Source organism: Perca flavescens, chromosome 17 (genome assembly GCF_004354835.1).
Source record: "Perca flavescens isolate YP-PL-M2 chromosome 17, PFLA_1.0, whole genome shotgun sequence".
In the NCBI taxonomy this organism is placed as follows: Eukaryota; Metazoa; Chordata; class Actinopteri; order Perciformes; family Percidae; genus Perca; species Perca flavescens.
In genome coordinates this window covers 10,563,785-10,586,871 of record NC_041347.1, presented here as the reverse complement: position 1 = coordinate 10,586,871, position 23,087 = coordinate 10,563,785, and the positions used below count along the sequence as shown (strand labels likewise).

Sequence of the window (23,087 nt, the reverse complement as noted above, 5' to 3'; positions counted from 1 at the left end):
GTAATAGTTCATAAACTTGCAATTTCTGCTGTAGAATAATCTAGATAGGATTGAGCACAGCACATCATATTTTTTTAAAATATATACAGCCTATTATATGTTTTTATTGCCTCTTATATTTTTTTCTTCTTTTTTCTTCTTAGTTCTTTTATTATACTCTATTATATTTAATATTTCCCTTACATTTACTACTTCCTGTTTTTCCTTTCAGCATTAGCATTTCACACGTTTATGTATAACTGGTGTGACAATAAACAACGAATCTTGAATTATAAACAAAATAATTATTTGATATGTTTAATTACTCATAACGTTATTTTACCACTGAAGTTTCTTTTTGAACTCTTAGTACTAATAATACACTGTCTGTGTCTGTGTGTCATCCAACTCAGGCTACTTAGGCCTTCATGTAACGTTGTAAGATAGAGTCAATTGTCACACTGGGCCCGGAGAATTTATTTAGCTTGGTCTGCAAAAAGGTCATAGGTCAGGATCAATTACAAATCAGTACTTTCCACAGCACTGTAACCATCAGACGACAACAACAGCACATATAGTAACACTTGGTATAAGACATTATCAATGTTTTACTCTCTCTTTCAATTGTGAACTACTGAAGAATTTAATGTATAATATTAACACAATGAATAGTCCAAATTCCAAGTCCATGAATCCATATATTCAACATTCCAACCATAGCAGATCTTCATTGTTTATCATCTGACATATGGAAAGAGAAAAATGATTACAAAATTAATTCTTTTAACATGAAAATCTATTTAAAAATGTGGGGGAAACATGAAAACTCTAGATATTATTAGTTAAACAGTTCCATTTTTCTGCATTGCCTCCATCAGCACATCTGACAAGGGATTCACTAGCTTCAACAGTGCACACAGTTGGCCTGATCACGTCTTTGTCTGCATTCCTCACAGGGCCATGTCTTTCTGAGGATCAGCAAGAACTGTGGTGGTCCAAACTCTGCAAAAATACAAATGTTCTCAGAGATATTTTATGAGGATGGGTTTTTTTAAACAAAAACTAATGCTCTACTTAGCCTATGTTGTTACAGTAGGTGCCAAAATTACGTTGCTAGGCTGCTAAACTTCGGACTCAGGCAGGATGACTTCAACAGAATAAAATTCTGCTAAAGGTTGTCCGAGGAGTGGCGCTGTTCAGATGACATGACTGGGGAGAGCTTCTCTATGCAGTCCAATCTGAACACACTTTCCTCAAATACCTGCATGGAGAAAGCAAATTACAAGAGAACAGGTGGTGAAAAATAGAGTCTATATTTTAAACTCAGTTTGTGTTGGATTTAAGAATAGAACAGAAACGAATATAGACATTGGTTATGAGTATTTGAGAAAAAAACATGGAGATTTAATTTGATTCCACATTCCTTTATACATAGAAAAAATTGGTAGATTTGTAGGGACGGTGATTGTCAGGGTAAAAAGTAAAGGTGCCGTCGTAATACATAGTTTTCCAGGCTTCATGTCTGTAGATAGGGTCTCTGTATACATATACATATACAGCCGAGTATGGATTAAATGCAGCAGTCAAACAAAATAGAATTTTATTTTAACTTTAGAAAGTGCATTTTGATGTTTGAAACTCAAGTGGGAAACAGTTCACTCTCTCATGCAGTAACATCATACCTCTGACATGTTATCCTTTTGGCTCTTGCAAAGCCCGCCAAATTCAATGACAGCACCTGAATAAGGGAATCTCAACTATACAACAGGGTGTTTCTGTGTAACACCTATTGCATTTTATACAAAAGTATAAGCCTATACCAGACAGCCCTGGCAGCTAACTTGTCCTGGTTTAGTAGTTCAGCAGCTTGTTGTGCTGCTCTTTGAGCCTTTGCCAACATGACTTCAGTCCCACGAACCAACCAGCTAACCACAGGCAGACACAAACACGGGCCAAAAAAGCATTCAGCACAACCTGAAAGGTCACTGGAAGTGAATGAAAGGATGTCAGTTTTGTAACCGACAAGTAAGTGGCAGAGAGAGGCCTCTGATAAATCCATATCCCACTTCTTACATTTGTTGCATCCAGTGATATGCTCATTCTGCTCTGTCCAGCCTCTTCCACAGGGTTATCCCACAAAGACAGGAGTGACATCACTATGATGTCAAGCACATTTTCCTACATAGAACTATGCGATCATTAAATCCTGATGTGTGCGCCGATCATGTTCTCGTTTAAGTCGCTCCACCTCTCCCTTAAGGCCGAGGGAAAACGTCGGCCATTGTGTTGTCTTTGCATTCGAGATGTATGGGGGGGATATGATGTCTATCCTGAGACATGCGTCTCTGACCCAATGCAGGATATTCCAGTATGTGCTGTGGCTGCAGGATGTGCCACAGGATGCAATACAATAGAAATGGGAAAAAATTAGGGCATGTTAAAAACAAAGCGATGGAAGGGAGACAACACTGAAAAATGTAAAGCTTAGTTGCTGTTCCCTGTTCTTCATCTTTTCTATTGTCAGGCAGCCATTATGATGCCAGTGCTATTCTCTATCTAGTCTGTGTAAATATACTCTTTGAAAGGATGAAACTGTAAACAGTGCCTTCAACCAACAAGAGTCTGGGTGGGGTCACAACTGGTTGCGTATACCTCAGGCCTCATTCTTCTTTTGCTCCTACTCTCCTTGTAGCGTTACAAATTACAACTGTTAACAAGAGCAGCCACTCCTGTAGCGACCTGCAACACGCTATGACGGGCACACACAAGCACGCAAGCTAATGTGATTGTGCACAAACTTGCAGACACACACAATTATGCATGCATACGTGCACGCACACTAAGCAGAAATTAAGCAACTAGGCTAAATGTGGCTGAAGAGGATTCTTAAAAAAGAGATTATACCTTTTTCATGACACATTGTACTTAATAACATGTACTTGAAATAGCACACCAATACACAGAGCTCCAACACACAAACACTGTCAACAGGCAAAACGACAGTCAAATCAGATACAAATGCCCTCCTGCTGCTCAGTAGTATGCACATTGTGTGGAACGAGGTCAGCACCCAGTTGTAGTCCCCCCCCCCCCCCAACACGGCCTCTAAATAGCCTACAGCTTACCCACCCAAATGCGCCTTGGTTTATAAACGACCTGGAACCTTTCCACACCTCCGTGCTGCCGTGTGTCTGTACATTCCACACTGACAAGAGCCCATTCTTTCCACTGTTGTGGTTTTGTCTCACCTGTGTGTTTATGTCAGCTGGCTCGACACTCCCACCTTCCTCTGACAAAGCTGTAGACTGATCACTGCCATCTATTCCAATGACACGGTGGGCTGAAAGGTGTGTGTACAGCATGTGTTAGTGACACAAAACGAGGGAATACAATCATCTGTGGAATTTGTCACGGCCTCTCCAAGTGACATATATAGAGGAGTCTTTCCTCTTGTGAAAAGGGTGGTCCCTCACACGTTGACTACTCATCTAAAATCTAATTAGACAATTTCTGCTCTACTTTTAAAATCAATGTCCAATAATTGTATAATCTCAACTGAATCACTGGTAGATTATGTATTTATGGACTGTGTGTCATGGCTGACACACAGCCATGACACACAGTCCAAAGGGACTTGTGCTCATTTGTAACTGTGCTAATTCATCCTCTTTATTCATGTCCTTCATCGCCTATGTAGGCAAGCATTATCTCACCTCTTTGTGAACTGCCAAGACTTCCTGTTCGCTCCATCCAATAGTGCATCTAGAAATGGATTCTGCAGCTGCTGCTCTTCCTTTTTCCTTTTGTTTTCCTATCCTTTTCCTTCTCCTGGGACAATATTCCTCCTGCGATCTGCTTAATAGCACGACAGAAACCTTGAGTCATGTTCTAAACAAAAGATGAACACACACTTTCCTAGGTAAACAAAAAAGCGGTGGTACTGCAGAATAAAAGTACTTTAACAGCAGCTGTTGAAGTAGTTCTGCTGACCAAAGACACAAATTATAACATGTTTAAAACTTGCACATTGATAATCTGTAGATAGAGTCCATGGTGGAGGCTGCACTAAATGCTAACATCAGCATAGTATCACAAGACAACGCTAACATGTTGATGTTTAGCAGGTGTAACGTTTACCATGTTCATCATCTTGGTTTAGCTTGTTAGCATGCCAGCACTCGCTAATTAGTGCAAAACACAAAGTACAGCCGAGGCCGATTGGTCGCCAGTTTTGCAGGTATTTAGTCATAAACCAAAGTTTTGGACAAATTAAAACTTGAACCTAATAATGGCATTGGATTAAAAAGTCAGGGGATCAACAGAGTTATAATTCATCCTGAGGGGGACATGAATGTGGGTACCAAAGTCAGTTGTTATTGAGACATTTCATTTCAAAACCACAATGTAAACCTTGTGGTGGACCAGAGGAAAGGTAAGGTGTTATAATAATTACATTATCAAGAATAGAAAGGACCACTGAAGTTATATCAAAGTTCATTTTACTTGAAAACCCAACAAGGAGGCAGTTACAGTACTCACAGCATGAGTACAGAAGTGACCTAACGAAAAGCTCTCTACAGCTGCTTTTGATAATACCAAGTCAAATGCAATAAATAATGATACAGAGTTGATGTTGTTATCTTGTCAGAGTTGTTGACGTCTCCCTTATCTGGTCTGGGAGGACATGTATGGCCTCAGGAACACACCGTGCTTAGACAAGGACAAAACAGTAGCTCCCATGTTATCTTGGGAGTTCATGCAGGGTTTTGGTTTCAATATCCACACACGTCCTCAATTAATTTAACAGAGAGAGAGAGAATATAATATTATTATATAATATAATATATGTTCCCTAACATAAGGGGAACACTAAAGTTACAAAGAATCATCCTCTGAGGACCATGAGTGTCTGTCCAAATCTTCATGCCAATCTATCCAATAATTGTAGAGATATTTTTTCATCCCTGGAGCCATGAAGCTAGCATGGCTAAAAAAAACATTCTTTTTTCCACCTGTTTAGGCATGCCAGTGCCCACATTAAACAAACACTTGCTGATACCTGTCCAACCCCACCCTCCAATTGAAGTTAGGACTTTAGAGTTCACCGTTAAAACTCATCTAAAATCTAATAATCAATTTCTGCTCTACTTTTAAAATCAGCTATTGTGGTCAGCTATTGCTTTGATAACAAATAGTTATCCTTATGTGTCCTCTCCTGCTTTGAATGAAATATGTCATTGTGTTACCGTTGATTGTCCCAAACAGTGGGTTCTCCACTGACCTCTTTCCAGCAGACACATGGAGGGTTCATAGTTCTGTTTTACCTTCAGTTTGTGGAAGGTCTTTGAAGCCTCTCAGGTTGGTATCTGTTTCAGCTACACTGGTTTGAAAGACGTTGACAGTTATTCAGCACGATAATACTCTTTATTACAGTACACGTGGCATAATGGAAGCACAGCCCTCAGTGTGATAAAATGTACTGGTTACAGGAAAACGTCATACATCTGACCCCAGGTGTACACGACTTTGTCCAACAGGCATACCTTGAGTAAACCAGACTTAATTAACACGGTTTTCAGCGCAATCTAATCTACTCTGTTGTCTACAACAAGGGATACTGCATCTCTGTTCACACTTCTACAATAACGTCCCATTTCTATGGGGAATGTGTTATCACAAAAATCATATCAGTTACACTTTGTGTGTCATACATTCCTGTTGATGTTTTATGAAGGGGGAGGTACCCAGCTATGATTCAGGGGTTGGTCAAGTTTGTGTTTCCTAATCACAGCTGTCAGTCACAAAACCAAAAGGCAGGACACTAGTGTTTTCTTTTTCTTTTTTAACCTACAGGGGTTAAAAGAGTGCAGCGGGGAATGCTAGTGTAGCAACTCGCTATGAACTCAGTGAACATTCATTTTCATATTTCTCTTCCAGCGGCTCCTCTGTGTGCCTTGGGTGGTGCCTAAGTCAAACAATGAGGGATTGTCTTCAGGTCTTTACTTGAGCAGCTACGTTGCATCACTTCCTTTTCTTTGGTCATCAGATTTGATTCTGCCAAGGCTATTTGAGGTCTTAGTGTGGAGCAACTGCTAAAGGAAAATCTCTGTATTTGGTTTGTCTTTCTCTCTTTCTCCTTTTAGGGTTTAACAAAACATGTGCTACAAGGTCCTATCTTGGTAATACTGATGGCCTTCCTCCAACTTCAAATTTAGTTTTCCACATAAGCACTCTCACTAAACCACACAGGGAAGACACATCACAGCCTGGTAAAGTATCATTTCAGTCGGGGGGACGTTACTGTAATGTAAATGGTGCATGAGTGATTGTTAATGAACCACAAAAAGAAGCAAAAGAATGAATGTTGGCAGCATGTTGGCAGGAAAAACCTTCCCGTAGGCTTGGTCCTGGCCTTGTGCTGCTCCGTTCTTTTCTTTGTGTTGGTAGACTGCACCTTCATCAAAGGATGGCAAGGTAGTCTTTATAGTAATCATCCTCAACCAGTAACTCTATTGTTTGTTGACATCCTCATGACATTAAGAGGTTTGAGGTTAACACATTTAGAAGTTTTCTTTGTTACCATCCACGCATTTAAGCCTTAAAGGAACAGTTCACCCCAAAATAAAAAAAACACACATTTTTCATCTTATCTGTAGTGCTTTTTTTCAATCTAGACTGTTTTGGTGTGAGTTGCTCAGTGTTGGAGATATCGGCCTTCTCTTTAATATAATGTAACTAGATGACACTCAAAGCGCCAAAAGAAAATACTTGTGAAAAACTCAACATTAATGTCTCTTTACAGAAATCATGACCCAGCTACTCAGGATAATCCACAGACCGGGTTACATTACATTACATGTCATTTAGCTGACGCTTTTATCCAAAGCGACTTACAATTGCTATATAGAGTAGGCCTACTGTGCAAAAGTCTTAGGCAGGTGTGGAAAAAATACTGTAAACTAAGAATGCTTTCAAAAATATAAATAATTATTGTTTATTTTTATCAATTTACAAAATGCAAAGTGAGCGACCAAAAAAAATATTTGGTGTTACTACCCCTTGCCTTCAAACAAGCATCAATTCTAATAGGTACACTTGCAAAAAGTCAGGGAACGTTGAGGATCGTAGACGCAGTGGTCGGCCAAGGAAACTCAGTGCAGCAGATGAAAAACACATCTGCTCAGAACTGGCAGAAACCAGTGGGACCCAGGTACACCCATCTACTGTCTGGAGAAGTCTGGCCAGAAGTGGTCTTCATGGAAAAGTTGCAGCCAAAAAGCCATACCTCCGACATTGAAACAAGGCCAAGCAACTCAACTATGCACGAAAACATAGGAACTGGGGTGCAGAAAAATTGCAGCAGGTGCTCTGGACTGAGGAGTCAAAAGTTGAAATATTTGGCTGTAGCAGAAGGCAGGTTGTTCGCCGTAGGGCTGTAGAGCGGTACAATAATGAGTGTCTGCAGGCAACAGTGAAGCATGGTGGAGGTTCCTTGCAAGTTTGGGGCTGCATTTCTGCAAATGGAGTTGGAGATTTGGTCAGGATTAATGGTGTGCTCAATGCTGAGAAATACAGGCAGATACTTATCCATCATGCAATACCATCAGGGAGGTGTATGATTGGCCCCAAATTGATTCTGCAGCAGGACAACAACCCCAAACATACAGCCATGGTCATTAAGAACTATCTTTAGCGTAAAGAAGAACAAGAAGTCCTGGAAGTGATGGCATGGCCCCCACGGAGCCCTGATCTCAGCATCATCAAGTCTGTTTGGGATAACATGAAGAGACAGAAGGATTTGAGGAAGCCTACATCCACAGAAGATCTGTGGTTAGTTCTCCGAGATGTTTGGAACAACCTACCAGCCGAGTTCCTTCAAAAACTGTGTGCAAGTGTACCTAGAAGAACTGATGCTGTCTTGAAAGCAAAGGGTGGTCACAACAAATATTGATTTGATTTAGATTTCTCTTCTGTTCATTCACTGTATTTTGCTAATTGGTGAAAATAAACTATTAACACTTCCATATTTAAAAGCATTCTTTGTTTACAGCATTTTTTCAGACCTGCCTAAAACTCTTGCACAGTAGGCCTACTGTATGTCAGAGGTCGCACGCCTCTGGAGCAACTAGGGATGTTTCTCAGGGACACATTGGTTGATGTATCGCAGTGGAAATCAAACCCAGATCTCTCACACCAAAGGCATGTGTCATATCCACTGCGCCATCACCACCCCAACTTTGTGGGCAATTTTCATGTAGGAACTCTTTTCTCTCTACTGATCATCATGCAGAAGGAAGCATACTTATGGATGCGGAGCTCCACCAAATTTAGTTCTTATTATTAGGTATTAGGTCTTAATATCTATAGTTAGGCGCCACCCTTTTTAAAAATACTATCCAATAAGTCAACATTTAAGCAGGACGGGATTCATTTGCTGTGGGCCCCCTGGGCAAAAATCAGCCATGTTCCCCTACTGACTACCCAGATGAATATATGTAGAGGTTAGTAATTAGCTTGTGGTAATTTGACTAAGCAAAAATGTATTTAGGAATATGCACCATCAGCAAAATATGAACTCAAAAAGACCTTAAAACTCTCTACAAGAAGGGACCTCAAGATTAGTTACCTTATTTGACTTGTTGTTGTGCTTTAGTAGTACATATGATCACACAAGTGTGTGTAGTCAATCTACCACAAAGTTAACTTGGAGCCTGTGGGACCCCTTCTGGATCTGGGGGGATAGCCCGCTTTGACCTGTTGGTAGTCGCAGAAGAGGCTTTATTAATGTTTTTCCATAACCTGGCAACCCAAGTTTTACTTATTAATAGATGGTTGTTCTTAAAAGCCTTATTAAATAATGTATTAACCATTAATAAAGCTTTTACTTACATCTCGTAAACCTTTTAGAGGGTGCCTCATTAGAAAGTGGTATCCTTTTGGTCACTTCTTATGACATTAGCTCCATTAATATCAGTCTATAGGCCTACTTTCACTTAATTTAGAAGAAAGGAACAATATTGTTTTTTTTCTTATATCACACAATAAAGTTGGGTTATACATTTAAAGGAGGGAGGCAAATGAGGATGTCTGCATGTATTGAAGAATAAAATCATAGCGAGTTATGACCTTTTATATATGTCAATGGTTATGACAAATGCTTTAAACTTGAATGAATATGAGTAGGAGGCCATTGCCTGATGTAAAGTAATTAGCAGTGACGTCACAGCAGCAGTTCGCCTAGTCGGCTGGAGCGGCGGTGGACAGATAACAGATGTGCAGAGTTCAGCAGCTGCCTCGGGAGTTACAAGCATGGACACAGAGCTGTGAAGAGCACAAGAAGTGAACAAACTTTGGAGCTCAAGTCAAGGCGGGGCGATAGCGGTCGACAACAAGTCAGTTCTCTCTGTGCGCTGTCTCTAAACATCCTCGCCAACATGCCTCAAGCGTGACAATAAACTGGTTTAGCTGGGTTACGGGGAAAAAGCAATGTTACAAAAAACCTTCGACAAGTCCCACCTGGACTAGAAGCACGGCGCAGTTGTGAAGGAAAACATGGTGAAGAAGGCAAAATGACGGGTTTAAAGTTTAACCGAGGAGAAGCTTGACGAAATATCAGTGGGGTAAGTTCACCGAATAACGTCAGGCCTGTACGGTATTTTATGGATACGTAGTTTTGGATAGTTGACGTGTATCATATGGCTATATATTAATATATATGTGCTATATTGTGCTACAGTGCTACCCGGCTTTAAAGTTTTCTGATATGTTATCTCGGTCTCAGTAGGGGGAAAAAGTATGTAGAAAAATTCTGGATTGGACTTTCAACACTTAAAGTGTCCAACAGCTGGTTAATGTAAGGTCATTTATTGTCTTAACTGTTTTTTTGGTGTTTTTGTTTGGGCTGTGACGTTTCCTCTCGGTACTTCTCATATATGTGTGGCTTTACATGAACTTGCAAATGGAGACTTTTAGGCCTTTGGCCGGAGGGAGGAGCCACACCCATAACCCATCTATCCTGTGGTTAGATTCCTTCTTCCTTTATTCATTGTGCTGTCGCTATTATTCTAACTGAGAGGATACCTGTGGTAAGGGCTCCATCTCTTCTAGATATGAGCAGGATTAGTTGAACCCTTTTGATTTAAAATGACTGTGGTAAAATTAGCTAAAGGTGGAATGTTGGAATAAATATGATATTAATGTAATTTTTACATGATATAATATACATCACAATTTGGCAAAATCACATATGAAATTGTTAAAATGATGCTCAATCCAATGACCCACCATATGACACTTCAAACATGTAAAACAAAAACTATAGTAATCATTCATAGGGACAACAGCATGTGATGTGATCATTTTTTCATTTTCTTTTTCACTTTCACAATTCCTCTGAAAGACAATAAACGATGATCATGAATGTATGGGCTGCAGGCAAGGATTATTGTCAACAACTGTTGAAAAAATACTGTCACAAGTCCCAAGAGCCCAAGGGCATGTCCTCAAAATGTCTTGTTTTGACGGACAAACTGTCCAAAACCTAAAGGTATTGAATGTACGATAGTGTAAGACAGAAAAAAAATATATTCACATTGAGAAGCTGGAATCAGTGAAATTGTGGCATTTTCGCCTGTAAAGTGATTTCAAAAGTTAACGTGTTATCAAAATTGTTGCAGATTAATATCGTTTTAGAATTATCTAGCTGCTATTGCTGTGCTATTTGGTGATACCGAAACAGATGTGTACTGTGAAAATGATTCACACAGTAAATTAATTTTGCCCTCGCCCTGTCTTTAGATTACAGTATGGCACATCGCTCTCAGTGTTCCTCTGCTGGGGATAACCCCCTGGACCCCAACTACCTCCCCCCTCACTACCGGGAAGAGTACCGCTTGGCTATTGACTCACTGATTGAGGAGGACTTGGAGGGATACTATCAGTTCCTCCAGAAAGCAGATGTGGTCGAGTTTCTGTCGTCAACTGAGATTCAGTATATTCAGAGCTCTGTTCAGCTCCCTCAGCAGAGCAACTACCCTGAACAACATTTTGTGGACACTGGAGGAGATGGCTCCTCAGACACATACTGGCCCATTCACTCTGACCTGGATGCCCCAGGCTTGGACCTTGGCTGGCCTCAGCTGCACCACTTCATTGGGCCCACAGAAGTCACCACTCTGGTCAACCCCCCAGAGCAAAACATGCCGAGTATCAAGGAACAGGCCCGGCGACTTATCAAGAACTCTCAGCAGGTAGATCTCTCACTTTCTTGACGGAGGGAGACTTCATGCTAAACATGTCTTTGGAGTGTCCTGCTTCCTGACAGTGTCATTTTGAATTGTATCTCCTCAGGTGATTGCTATAGTGATGGACATGTTTACTGATGTCGACATGTTTGCGGATATCCTCGATGCTGCCATGAGAAATGTCGCCGTCTACATTCTTCTAGACAAGCAGAATGCGCATCACTTCTTCAGCATGGTGTCCAACTGCAGAGTCAACCTACAGAACATTCAAGTGAGTCCATATTCCTTGAAAAAATCAATCCAAATATCAAAACAGAAAAGGCTGCTTACACATTTAAATTCCATTAGTCTTTCCCTTTCCTTCAAATCCTCCCAATCAGCACAGCACACAGGTAAGGTTTTTAAAAGATCTTAACCTGAAACTAGTAGTAGTATTAGTAAATTAATTAGTAATTAATAGTAATAATAATACTTTAAATATTAGTAATTTTTAGTGATCTCTTTCTTTTAAAAAACAAGTAAAGAAAGTTATGAATGTATTAATATTAACTAACCACTATCTACAAATATTCATTTTACTTTGACTACAGAAGCTGAAAAATATAAAAACATGCTGATTGGTTTTTTTTTATATTTAAAGGTTAAGTCTGGTGATAGTCTGTATATTTCTTATTGTCAAACCCAGTAAAAAAAATCCCAAACAACAATGAATTGATCCTACATTCAAGTCTGTGTATCTACAGTTTTATTCATGTGTGCCATGGAGCTCCAAAAAAGTATTAAAAACAGATTATTGAGCTACAATGTTGCAATGGGTGCCATGTTCTCCTATATCCAAAGAACACTGTATTTTACTTTGAGTCACTGTTGCTGGAAATACTCACTAGAGCACCAAATATGTATTAGTCCGCCGCTAAAAAATGTCCCCAACAAATCACCATTTCCCCCTGATTGAGTAACATTTGCTAAAAACTACAGTGCTCAGCTATATCTGTGCTTGTATTTGTGACCCGTTTTTAAAGATAAGTAGGGTGGAATGGGCTTGGGGCTGAGAGCCACAGACAGAGTAGGGAAAAGTATTGAGTCATGAGATTAGTTGGCCAGACGGTTGCTCCGTCGATATCAACAGAACTTGTGAAGAAAAGTGGAAGTACACACAACAGTTGTTGCTAGAGGTGACACCATCATACAAACAAAGAAAACATATCAGTCTTTTCTTTCCGAACATCACGTGGCTGGCTTGCATTTCTAACTGACTTGAGATAACTAATATTAGTTAAATATGTATTACATACTATTATTACGAAGTTATTGAGCTATTTAATAAAACCTTCATCTTGCTTTGTCCAGCAATGTGAATCTTGCATGCAATATATCAAGTCTATATCAAGGCTGTCTATGATGTTTTGTTCTTGTGTGTTGCTTTACCTTGTTTGTCATTTACTTCATATGCTATATGTTACATGTTCACTTTAACTATAACACTAAGCTATGTTGTCCTCATGAAGGCATTGAACAAACCGGGCAGATTTACATTGTATTGATGTTAATTAATATAATAAGTATTGTCATTGATGTATGCAGTAAATATAGACAGCTTTCCCCATTGATAGAAATGGCTTTAACTGTATACTAATGTAAAAAGGAACTTGAAATGCAGCTATTTTCTATCTCCGATTTGGTAGTGTTTTTTTTTTTTTTTGTGCCAAAGCAATGCTGCCACCTAGCTTGGATTGCAATTAAAACATTAACACCACCATATGTACTACCCCTGCTTAATATATTCATGTTTGAGGGATTTGATGTGTGTCTTGCAGTGTTTACGTGTGAGAACAGTGTCGGGCATCACGTATCAATGCCGCTCAGGGAAATCCTTCAAAGGTCAGATGATGGATCGCTTCTTGTTGACGGACTGCAGGGCAGTGCTGAGTGGAAACTACAGGTGAACACATTTGAAACTGCCACAGAAAGCCATACCTCTACACTTCAAACCACACTAAGATTTAAATGATTCATTTATGTTTTTGTGAATATACTCAGTTTGTAAATGTTTGCATAAAAAACGGACGTGTGTATGCCATGTTAAGTGCTTCTATTAATTCCTACTTATCATGTCTTTGTCCAGCTTCATGTGGTCTTTTGAGAAGCTCCACCGCTGTATGGCACACCTTTTCCTTGGACAGCTTGTATCAACCTTTGATGAAGAGTTCCGGATTCTGTTTGCTCAGTCTGAACCGGCGGTTTTTGAACATGTCATTCCAATGGAAGATCTTAGCCTTTTACAAAAGAGGCAATATCCAATAAGTGAAAGAACACTGTATAGAGAGCAAAAGCAACTTCAGTCACTGGACACGGCTCATCCAGAGGAATGGCCAAGACATTCATATGATGAACGCGTGGATGTGGATTGGAGAATGATGCCCCATAAAAAGCAGGAATCCATGCACGGCCCTGCAGATATGTACAGTAGATTTACATCCCAGCAATCTCGCATGGACCCGTCTTTTAATCAGAGACCCATCAGAATGCCCATGATGGAAAATCCTGCCTTCAAACGTCACAGTTATGCTGAAGGCACTCATAGTAGAAACTCTTACCCATTCATGCAGCAACAGGGAATGCCAGAGCCTGAGAACCAGGGAAGGCCGCTCTACAGGGTGCAGCAGCCGGGACCAGGACCAGAAAAAGAAGCAGATTACAGTGGCTATGACAAGTTCTGGAACCAAGACTTTCATTCAGCAGATCACCATTATATTCAACCTGGTTTACCACAACAGATGGAACCAGCTGATAACTTTGACCCAGTGCTTAACTATTTAGCATCTACCAGAAATACAGACTTTGAACAGGGCTCAGAGAAATTACTACCAGCAGCAGATGTACCGTTTGGCTCATCCCACCCTAGAAGATTGAGTTTAGGCCAGCCACATGCCTATCATACATCTCCCCCTCCCTCAAATCCAACTGATCAGAAGCAGTTTTTCCAGGAGCCTAACGCTGACCGCAAGGATCCTATGGTGAAACGGGGTCTAAGAAACTGGAGGATTAGCTCATACCTCAGTGCATATGATAATCCAGAAGATGAAGGCCTGCCATCGGCACCAATTTATGCACCGGATACTTTTGAGGAGCCTCCTTACCCCATACAGCAAACACCAGGCATAGATTTATCAGTCTCTAAAATCCCTAATGTCAGAGAGTTTAAGGTTCCTGCAATACCAAGGGCAAGTCAGATGCCAAGTTATGCCAAAACTACTTCACGAGAACAGCTAAAGAAATTGCCTGATGAACCTACCGCAGTAGAAACAGAAACCAAAATAACACCGACACCTTCAGAATCATCATCCACAACTGAAGTGGAAAAGATAGAGGAGTCCGAGCAAAAGGAACCAAAAACTGCTTTCCTACGAAGGGAGGAGTCGTTCCGTAGGAAATACAACGCAGCAGTACCGAGGAGCTCGAGGTTAAGATCCTCTCTGATATTCAGCTCTCTGGACCAGCAGTATGCTTCTCCAGATACCAAAACTGCTTCAGGCCAACAGGATGAGGAAAGTGATAAAAATGAGGCAGAACAGACAAAACTACCTTTTGTTTTGGGACAAAGGAGGACTCCAAGAGAACCTTTTGAATGGAGCCGCTACATGAAGTCCGCCACCATCGATAACGCTGCCACAGACCCATCCCAACCAGATGATGGAAACGGTAAACCGGACAATAAAGAATCGGCAAAAGACAACAATTCAAAGGATCTTTCAGAGGTACAAGAATCATTAAAACCACCAGATGAAGAGCAAGCAAATTCCTCGCCATCATTGCCCCGATCCAAGGCTTCTGAGCTGCCCAAAACTGATCAACCTGTACAACCACATAAATCTTTGCTCACCAATCCAGGGTATGTAGATATGAATGATCCTGATAAGAGGTTCATGTTTTTCAAAGAGTTGGCAGCAAAACGCAAAGCTGCACAGGCTGCAGAAGCTGAAAAGGCCAAAGAGAAGGCTCAGATAAAACCACCAACTGAACTAAAAAAGGACACAACTGTTAAAAAGGAGGAACCTGTACCAAAAGAAACCTCAGAAAAGAGGGCTGATGTTTCAACATCTGAGGGTTTATTAGCAGAAAGTGGTAATGCAGAGGATGCAGGGAAAACAGTATCCACAGAAGCATGCGAGTCAGTCAGTGTATCTTTAGAAGCCAGCGATAAGACTAACAAGCAGGACAGTCAGGTCAAGACTGATCCCAATGCCTCCAAAAGCTGTAAACAAGAACAAACTATTGTTTCACCTAATTCAGAGAAGATAGAGCTGAAGAGCAGCCAATCAGCAGCAACTCTGCCTGTTCCTGCAGAAACAGAAGCACTCCGGAGCGAAACATCAGTAGAGCCAAAGCTGTCAAATCCTGCTGTAAAAACGAGTAGCCCCAGTCATCCACCTACGCCAACAAATGCTACTCCTAGTGTTCCTTCTCTTGCACAAGGTACTGATAAAAGTGACAGCCTTGATTCTACCTCAAAGGATTCTAGTTCACTCACTCCCAGTTCAGTGGAGGTGCAACCATCTTCTGCATTTGCTGCATTGGATTCGAACACTGAAAATCCTGAATCAGCTCAGAAACCAGAAACCAGCTTCTCCTCTCCTCCGGTGCTACCAACAGAACACCACACTGGATCAGAACTCGGCTCCTCTAACCCATCGGGCCAAAGATCTTCCTCTGATCACATTCTGACACATTCCGGTTCACAGATGAGCCCAAATGCTTCGCCCTCTAGCTGTGCTTCTCTTGCCACTCCAGCAGAAACCATATCTTCTAATGGGACCCCGGGAGACTCAAGCTCAACTCTAACATCCAGCATATTGTCCCCAAATGTACAGGAATCTGTCTGCCCCTCACCGCCAGAACCGTCCAAATTGACGTTACCTGAGACCCTTTCAGCAGCTGACTCTGCACACATGGAATCTGATATTTCTCCTGACACATGTGCTGCTGGCTCAGAGCCTAACACATCCTCATTGCAGTCCAGTACAAAGACAGACTCTAAAGAATCGTGTGCTCCTACACCTCCAGAAAAATATGTTCCTGAATCAGAAAACAGCTCTCTTCCAAAGGGTGTTGGAGAGGAATCTGAGGGTCTTGGATCATCAAAGGATGTCAACGCTGATAGAACACCTCCTAGCCTTAGCCCTTCATTGCCTGAATCATGTTTACCTAATATATCTGATCTAGAAAGTATATCCACATCTGCTCAAAATGAGACAATTACTCCTACCCCCTCCCCAGCAGACACTCCATCCAAGCATGGTCCAGCAGAAACAAGCTCTCCTGTCCACCCAGACTTCACTCCTATTCCTTCCCAGTCAGAAAGACAAGCGACCCCTTCCTCCGAACTTAACCTGACAGGATCCCCACCCCCCTCTCCTGCTGACACAGTATCACGTTCTTCTCCTCAAACAGTGTCAGTTTTGTCCCCTGAGGCTGAAAAAACATTGACTGCATTGCACAGCCCCTCAGATACTAACAGTCTTCTCAAACAGATTGCAACCGACTCAACCGAAACTCCAAAGCTCCCATCAACAGAAACGTTTAGCCCAACTGAGCCTGATCTGCCATGCAAAACTCCTGAATCTGTGACTTCTGAAACCCATTCTTTAGAGTCACCTGTAACTGCTGAAAATAGTAATATGGAGAGTCAGAAGGAAGTAAGCAAAGAGCCTAAAATACCTGACCCTGGTGAGAAAAAAACTGATGATACTGAGGCCTCAAATAAGGAAAATATAGTAGCTACTACACAGGAGTCGGTCTGCAATGAGAAAACAAATGACCAAGTAAGGCAAAATAACTGCTCTGAACCGCCAGAGATCACATCAGATGAAGTCGTTCCTCTGTCACCACAGTCCAAGCAGCCAAAATCAAGCCAGTCTCGCTACCAATCATCCACAGCCAATGTGCTCTCAAGCAGCAACCTCAGAGACGATACAAAGCTGCTTTTGGAGCAGATTTCAGCTAATAACCAAAGCAGAAACGAGGCTGCCAAAGAGTCTCCCGTCACCGATGACGAGAAAGAAGACAAAGCTGACAAAAATGCCAAAAGGGAGCAAGAAAGAGGGATCAGCTTACTTAACAGAGCTCAGCCTAAAACAAGCCAGGAGCGTGAGAAGCTGCTGGAGAGGATTCAGAGCATGAGAAAGGAGAGGAAAGTTTACAGCCGATTTGAGGTATGAATACATTAACACCATAGTTTTTACCTATTACCTACTGAAATGCAAGTTGTGTTGCGCCGGTTGTAAATCATATTGTGTCTCCATTACATTCACAGATGGCACCTTAAATGGGATCCAAAGAAAGTTGAGTGTCTACAACAAGCAGCGCATTAAATGCGTGTAGAAAGAAGCAAAGTCGGTTAAAAACTGAAATGATGACCAAGACATTTTCTCACCAAAGACATTTAATAGAAATGGGATTTCTCTGTTTGTTCTCTGCAAACAAGGCATATTATGCAGAGAATAGGGGACCTGTATCGCGGCACTGAACTTTAAAGGGTAAAACTATCAGTAATGGAAATGAATACGAACCTGATGTCCCAATTACATGTGCCATGACCAACAACGGGTTTCTTCCTATGGAACTTGGACTGAGACTAGATGTTTGTGATCAACTAGGTTTTTACTGACTGCATGGGTAAAGTGCAATGTTTGCAACAGGTTGTCTCTGTTCTTGCCTTTTGTACAGCACTGACAGCCATTACATTAATGTTAGCTGGTTTTAAGACAAAATGTGACGTAAAAGTATAAAAGACATTAGTCAGTTTGTAAAACTGTAATATGTTGTAGTTTATATTGTAGTATTTCACAATCACATTAAACAAAGATATTGATAAATACATGTGTTTGTGAAACAAGTGAATATGTAAATTCATATCCATGCAGAACTGTTTTAGTTCTGGTGTAAATAAATTGTAGCTTTAATTCTTTGTAATCTGAATCAAACATAGAATTGGTAATGTATGAACAAACCTGAGATTGAAACAGAATTGCATCTTAAACATGACATACCTGCAATATAAATTATATAGTAAATCGTTGCACACCGTACACTGTGTAATTTTTTTTGTTTATTTTTTCTATCGACCATTTTCTAGTAGGAGTCATTGAGGTTAAATGTTTTCCAAGCTAAGTTAAAGAGTCCGTTCACCCAAATTACCTGAATCATTTAAATTTTTTTATTTTGATGATTTGTAAAACAAACTAACATTAGGAAAAATATGTAGCGTTATAAGTGTTTGAATGTTATTTTTGGCCATGTAAAGCTAAAGTTACCTGCATGACTAGATTCCATTTGAGATAAGTGACTTTGTACGGGGTTATTTTTTGTAATTTGCTGGAACGAGCCCTTTAATTGTCTCTGAAGAAGTGCTTTTTTTAAATGAAAACTTGCCATACTTGTACACCAAAACAAGGAATTCCGAACGACAAAGACTTTACACAATAGTATGTAGAACTGTGCTCTGGAAGTTACACTTTTTCAGAATGGATTTATGAAACCTGACTTCAGCAACACTTAATAATAAATAATAAAAATAAAAATTTCCTAAAAATGTGTTGTTGTTTTTTCTGGCTTCTGTGTGCTGACATTGCAAAAGGAAGTTACTGAGAGAAGCTTAACTGGTTCAGTTAAATAAATTAGGCAAAATGTAGTCATTCACATATATCACGTATAGATGTTTTTCACAGCAGACATTTTGACTTGTCATAGTGGAAAAAGAATCAGAAAAGGTTTTATTGTCACAATAAGTACACTTCTGTGGAATTTGCCTTAGCACAGTTGTTACTAATAACATTAACGCTGGCTCTGTTCTATTCAAGTGTCTCAGTAAGACATGACAGTGAGCCAACATGCACAATACCAGGACCCTCAAACTGAAGCAGCTAAATCGAATTAGACCATCGTTAATTTGATTATTCTGTGCTTTTCCTTCTGTGATATGTTAAAATATCTTCTGTAAATAAGACCCATTACTTTTTTTTTTTATCCATATCTAAAAATATATAATTTATGTTCTGCAAAAGACAGTACTTCCTGGAAACATCCAGTTTATGAGTAATCAGGTCTTAAACATCTGCAAAAATAGACATGAGCATGATATTTTAAATGTTTTTTTTTTAATTCATGACATGATAAGAAGTCAGTTGTCCAATGTGAATTAACGAACACGTCTTTCTGATCTGCAGCTGAATGAGAATCATGTGTATCATAACATCTTAGGTAACATGTCATGGTGGTATCAAATCATGACTTACTTTTACTCTGTGATTCTCAAGCCTACAAAAGGCCTGTGTCTCACCCCAATAACCTTTCTCTAGCACCACCCTCAGGCCAAGAGTATCAGTAACTAGTCCCATTCAAATCCCTCAACACGTTTATACACGCCTAATATTCACCAGAACGCAAAGAAAGGCAAAATTTGTCTATTTTTCCTCTGTCAAACAACAGATAAAAACTGTATTATCTAATTGATATTATAAGGAACAAAATTTGACAGTGTCTGGACTATTCTATCCTGTGAATAGCAGTTCAAGTGTATTTTTCATATGAAACTGATTCACTTACTTAACTAGCTTCTCTTGCAAAACACTACGCAACCATTAAAGTTCTCACCATGAATTAAATTGTCAACCAGTCACATGCTACATGGCATTGGTTATGCAAGAAGGATATAGAATGAGAAACAGTGGGCCTCTTGTCCCCGCCGCTTGCAAACATCTCGATAAGCTTGTGCTGAATTACACTAATCTTTAAAGAACCCATGCTGCCCGAAGTACCTCAATCTTGAAGAGAAAACTCACACTTTGAAAACTAGTTTTTGCCAGTGTTTAATTTACTTTGGTTGTTTGTCTGGGATCAGTATAAGCTTACGTTAGAATGACTTCAACCCTGAGCAGAGGGTACCATATTGCAGCATTCAGCTGGTATGCCTTTGTTGTGAAGAGTCTCGCTGCTAAGAATGAAGAGAAGCTACCACCAGGAATCTTTGTTTATGGAGGACCTTGGAAGTACCTTACTTTTTTGAATTTGGTAAGTACATTACCCATATCATCTAGTAATAATAGCAGTAGGACTAATACATTGGTGTACAATAACATATATTGCAGATTTGAAAAAAAGGATAATGGAAAACAATAGTGTGGCTTGTAATATTTCAGTTATTACAAATGTCCTTCTTTGGACTGGCGGCACTGAATGATCTGCAACCTGCGAAAAAGTCAGAGAGTACTCTGAACAGATGTAAAGACCTTCTCTTCTCTGTCTTTGCCTTCCCCGTGGGCATGGTGAGAAAGAAATGTTTAAAAATCTTGCTTTTTCTAATCATAAAATAGAATTGTGCTACACATTAACTCCATGTTCTATGCATTCCATTTAGTTTGTTGTTCTACTTTTCTGGACCATCTTTGCCTATGACAGAGAATTAGTCTACCCGGCAACTATTGACACCTTCTTCCCTCCCTGGATAAACCATGCTATGGTCTGTAAATCTGCTTTTTTTTTAACTACCGTATGCCAAAATTTAATGATCTTGATTCTCCTGCCATAAACCATCACTCATAATGAGTTATTCACACACTGTTTTCTCAGCACACATTTGTCCTTCCTATTTTACTGGGAGAAGTGCTGGTGCAGCCTCACATCTACCCACAGACTAAACATGCACTGGCAGCATTAGGAGGTGTGGGCTTGGCTTACTTATCTTGGTAAGTGTAACGTCAGCATATACACAGCAGAATCTTGACAAAACAGTTAATAGGCATGTAGTTTACACACAAATATCACAGTATTTAAAACATTTAAATTCTTCTTGATTTATAACGTGCATTTGAAGCTGACTGACTCTTTCATAAAGCCTGATGGGGCTAAAAGCACAGCAGTAACTAAATGTTCTTTTCATAACTAGTCCAGACTAGTCCAGAGCAGCAGTGTTTATCCTTTCATAATGCACACAGCTTGAGGGGTAAAAGCTTCCTTCGAACCTTCAATAGTTGGCACACATTCCGTAATGCTACCTACAGATTCTCATGTGTCTGATGGTACAAACCTCAGTTCTACCGTATGCTGTTGATGAGATTCTTTATTCTTTTGAATGTTTTCCTGATACAATCGTACAATCACAGTCCTCAGTGTCAATGGGTGGAACATATGTGCACAAGACTAATTATTTGAGACAAGACAGTACAAGATGTTCTGACAGATACAGTTTATCTCTCTCTGAACATGTTCTGCAGGATTATATGGGTGTACTTGTCCGTTGGAATTTGGGTGTATCCCCTTCTTGGGCACTTCAGCACCGCTGGCCTGATGGGCTTCTTCTTTTTTAACATGTCGGTGGTGACATTGCTCTACGTGATAGGAGACAAGCTCAACAGCCATGTCTGGAGTAAGATACATTAACATTACCACTATAGAGACAAACATGGAATCACATGTTCATTTGTGTCTAATCTCTGTCTCTCTTTTGTCTCCTCTAGGTAAGGACATGAACAAAATGAAAACAAAAGCAAAGTAATTCAGCCTCTCAGCCACTTCAAAATGGTCAAACAGTAATCACAAAAAACATTAAAGAAAGTTTTGCAAGAAGGTGTAACACATTCTTCATCTTTCAAATTCAAAAAGTTAAATTTGTAAGCAATAAAAAGGCACCATTGCTCAAATAAATACACTCAGGGGTTTTGCTGCTACAGCATTTGTTAGTCTGGTATGACAGTGTTTAAACAATCTATGGGTATGACCAGTATAGCTTTTGATGGCTAAAGTTAGCTAAAGTTAGCAAACCAAAGTGCTGTATAACGCACATTACTGAGTCACTCCGCTGACTAAATATACACATAACATGATTGTTCTCTGCTTGTGCTACTGTAAGCATTTAGCTAAATGCTAAACTACTGTTAAGCAAACAGTAAACTACTTTCAGCATTCAGCTAAAATCTAGCTGTAGCATTATTCCATTACTGTCAGTTGTAGCCACAGTAGCTGCTGTGAAGCCAATGTTACATAGTTTCACTTTAAAGGGGTTAATCTGTGCTGAAGCTGTATACAACAGGTACATTGTGTAACATTGTTATACACCAAGGGGTATTTAACATCACACAAACACTTGAATAATGCAATTTAAACATCAAAGCAAGCATAATGAAGCAAGTAGCACTGACAGCAACAGCACAAGCAATCCTCCTGTTTCTATATTTTCATTTTATGCATTTCCTGATTAAAAAAGAAGTGGCTGTTGAATGTAACATATCAGATTCTATTTTCCCACAAAGTATACAGCTAGGCAATAAAGAAAGGAGTCAGGATCCACCATCAATATGATCACGTCCATATTAAGCAGCATTGAGTTCTCCTCTGTGCAAAGAGGAGGTTACTAATGTCAGGTTTGACCTGAATAAAGTGCATATGTTTCAATTAAGCATAGAACATCTGGAGGGGCTGCAGGAATAACTTCACTTTTGGTAATCCAAAACACAATGCTGAAGAGCCTTGATTTGATGTCATCACATATCCATGGTTAAATCCAGAGACAGTGTGTGCTGTCTATTCATCTCTGTAAGTGGCCTTATTGCGGTCTTCTTTTAGAGGAAATCATGCGCCATGCAAGTCTCTGTAGCCTTTAAGATGGTGGAGATAGTTTGGATCTGCATCCACCAATCCAACTGAAAGGATCTTGGCCAATAAATGCACGTCTTCTTCACTCAGATCCTTCAGTCAAAGAGATGAATGTAAAATATATCATCTCAATTATCATAAATAATGACAGCATTTAACTTTGGATAGTTACTCACCTTCATGCTGTTGGCAGATGATTCAGGATACTGTATTTTT

The 23,087-nt window shown here is 40.0% G+C and overlaps 1 protein-coding gene and 1 long non-coding RNA gene across 3 annotated transcripts; one reads left to right on the top strand and one right to left on the bottom strand.

The window, feature by feature from the left end:
* Nucleotides 1-795: 795 nt before the first annotated feature.
* LOC114572653 (uncharacterized) lies at nt 796-3,356 on the bottom strand. 2 transcript variants are annotated; one of them, XR_003694793.1, is made up of 3 exons: nt 3,228-3,356; nt 1,089-1,240; nt 796-981 (listed from the first exon to the last, which is right to left on the bottom strand). It is a non-coding gene; the product is annotated as an uncharacterized LOC114572653 (long non-coding RNA). The 2 variants fall into 2 exon arrangements; XR_003694792.1 differs by lacking the exon at nt 3,228-3,356 and adding an exon at nt 3,109-3,191.
* Nucleotides 3,357-9,249: 5,893 nt separating this feature from the next.
* Nucleotides 9,250-18,099, top strand: fam83ha (family with sequence similarity 83 member Ha). Its single transcript, XM_028603757.1, has 6 exons — nt 9,250-9,599; nt 10,777-11,228; nt 11,329-11,493; nt 13,040-13,164; nt 13,348-17,434; nt 17,536-18,099. The coding sequence occupies exons 2-6, from the start codon at nt 10,785-10,787 to the stop codon at nt 17,545-17,547; spliced, it is 4,833 nt and encodes a 1,610-aa protein (XP_028459558.1). The 5' UTR covers nt 9,250-9,599; nt 10,777-10,784; the 3' UTR covers nt 17,548-18,099.
* The last annotated feature ends 4,988 nt before the right edge of the window (nt 18,100-23,087 follow it).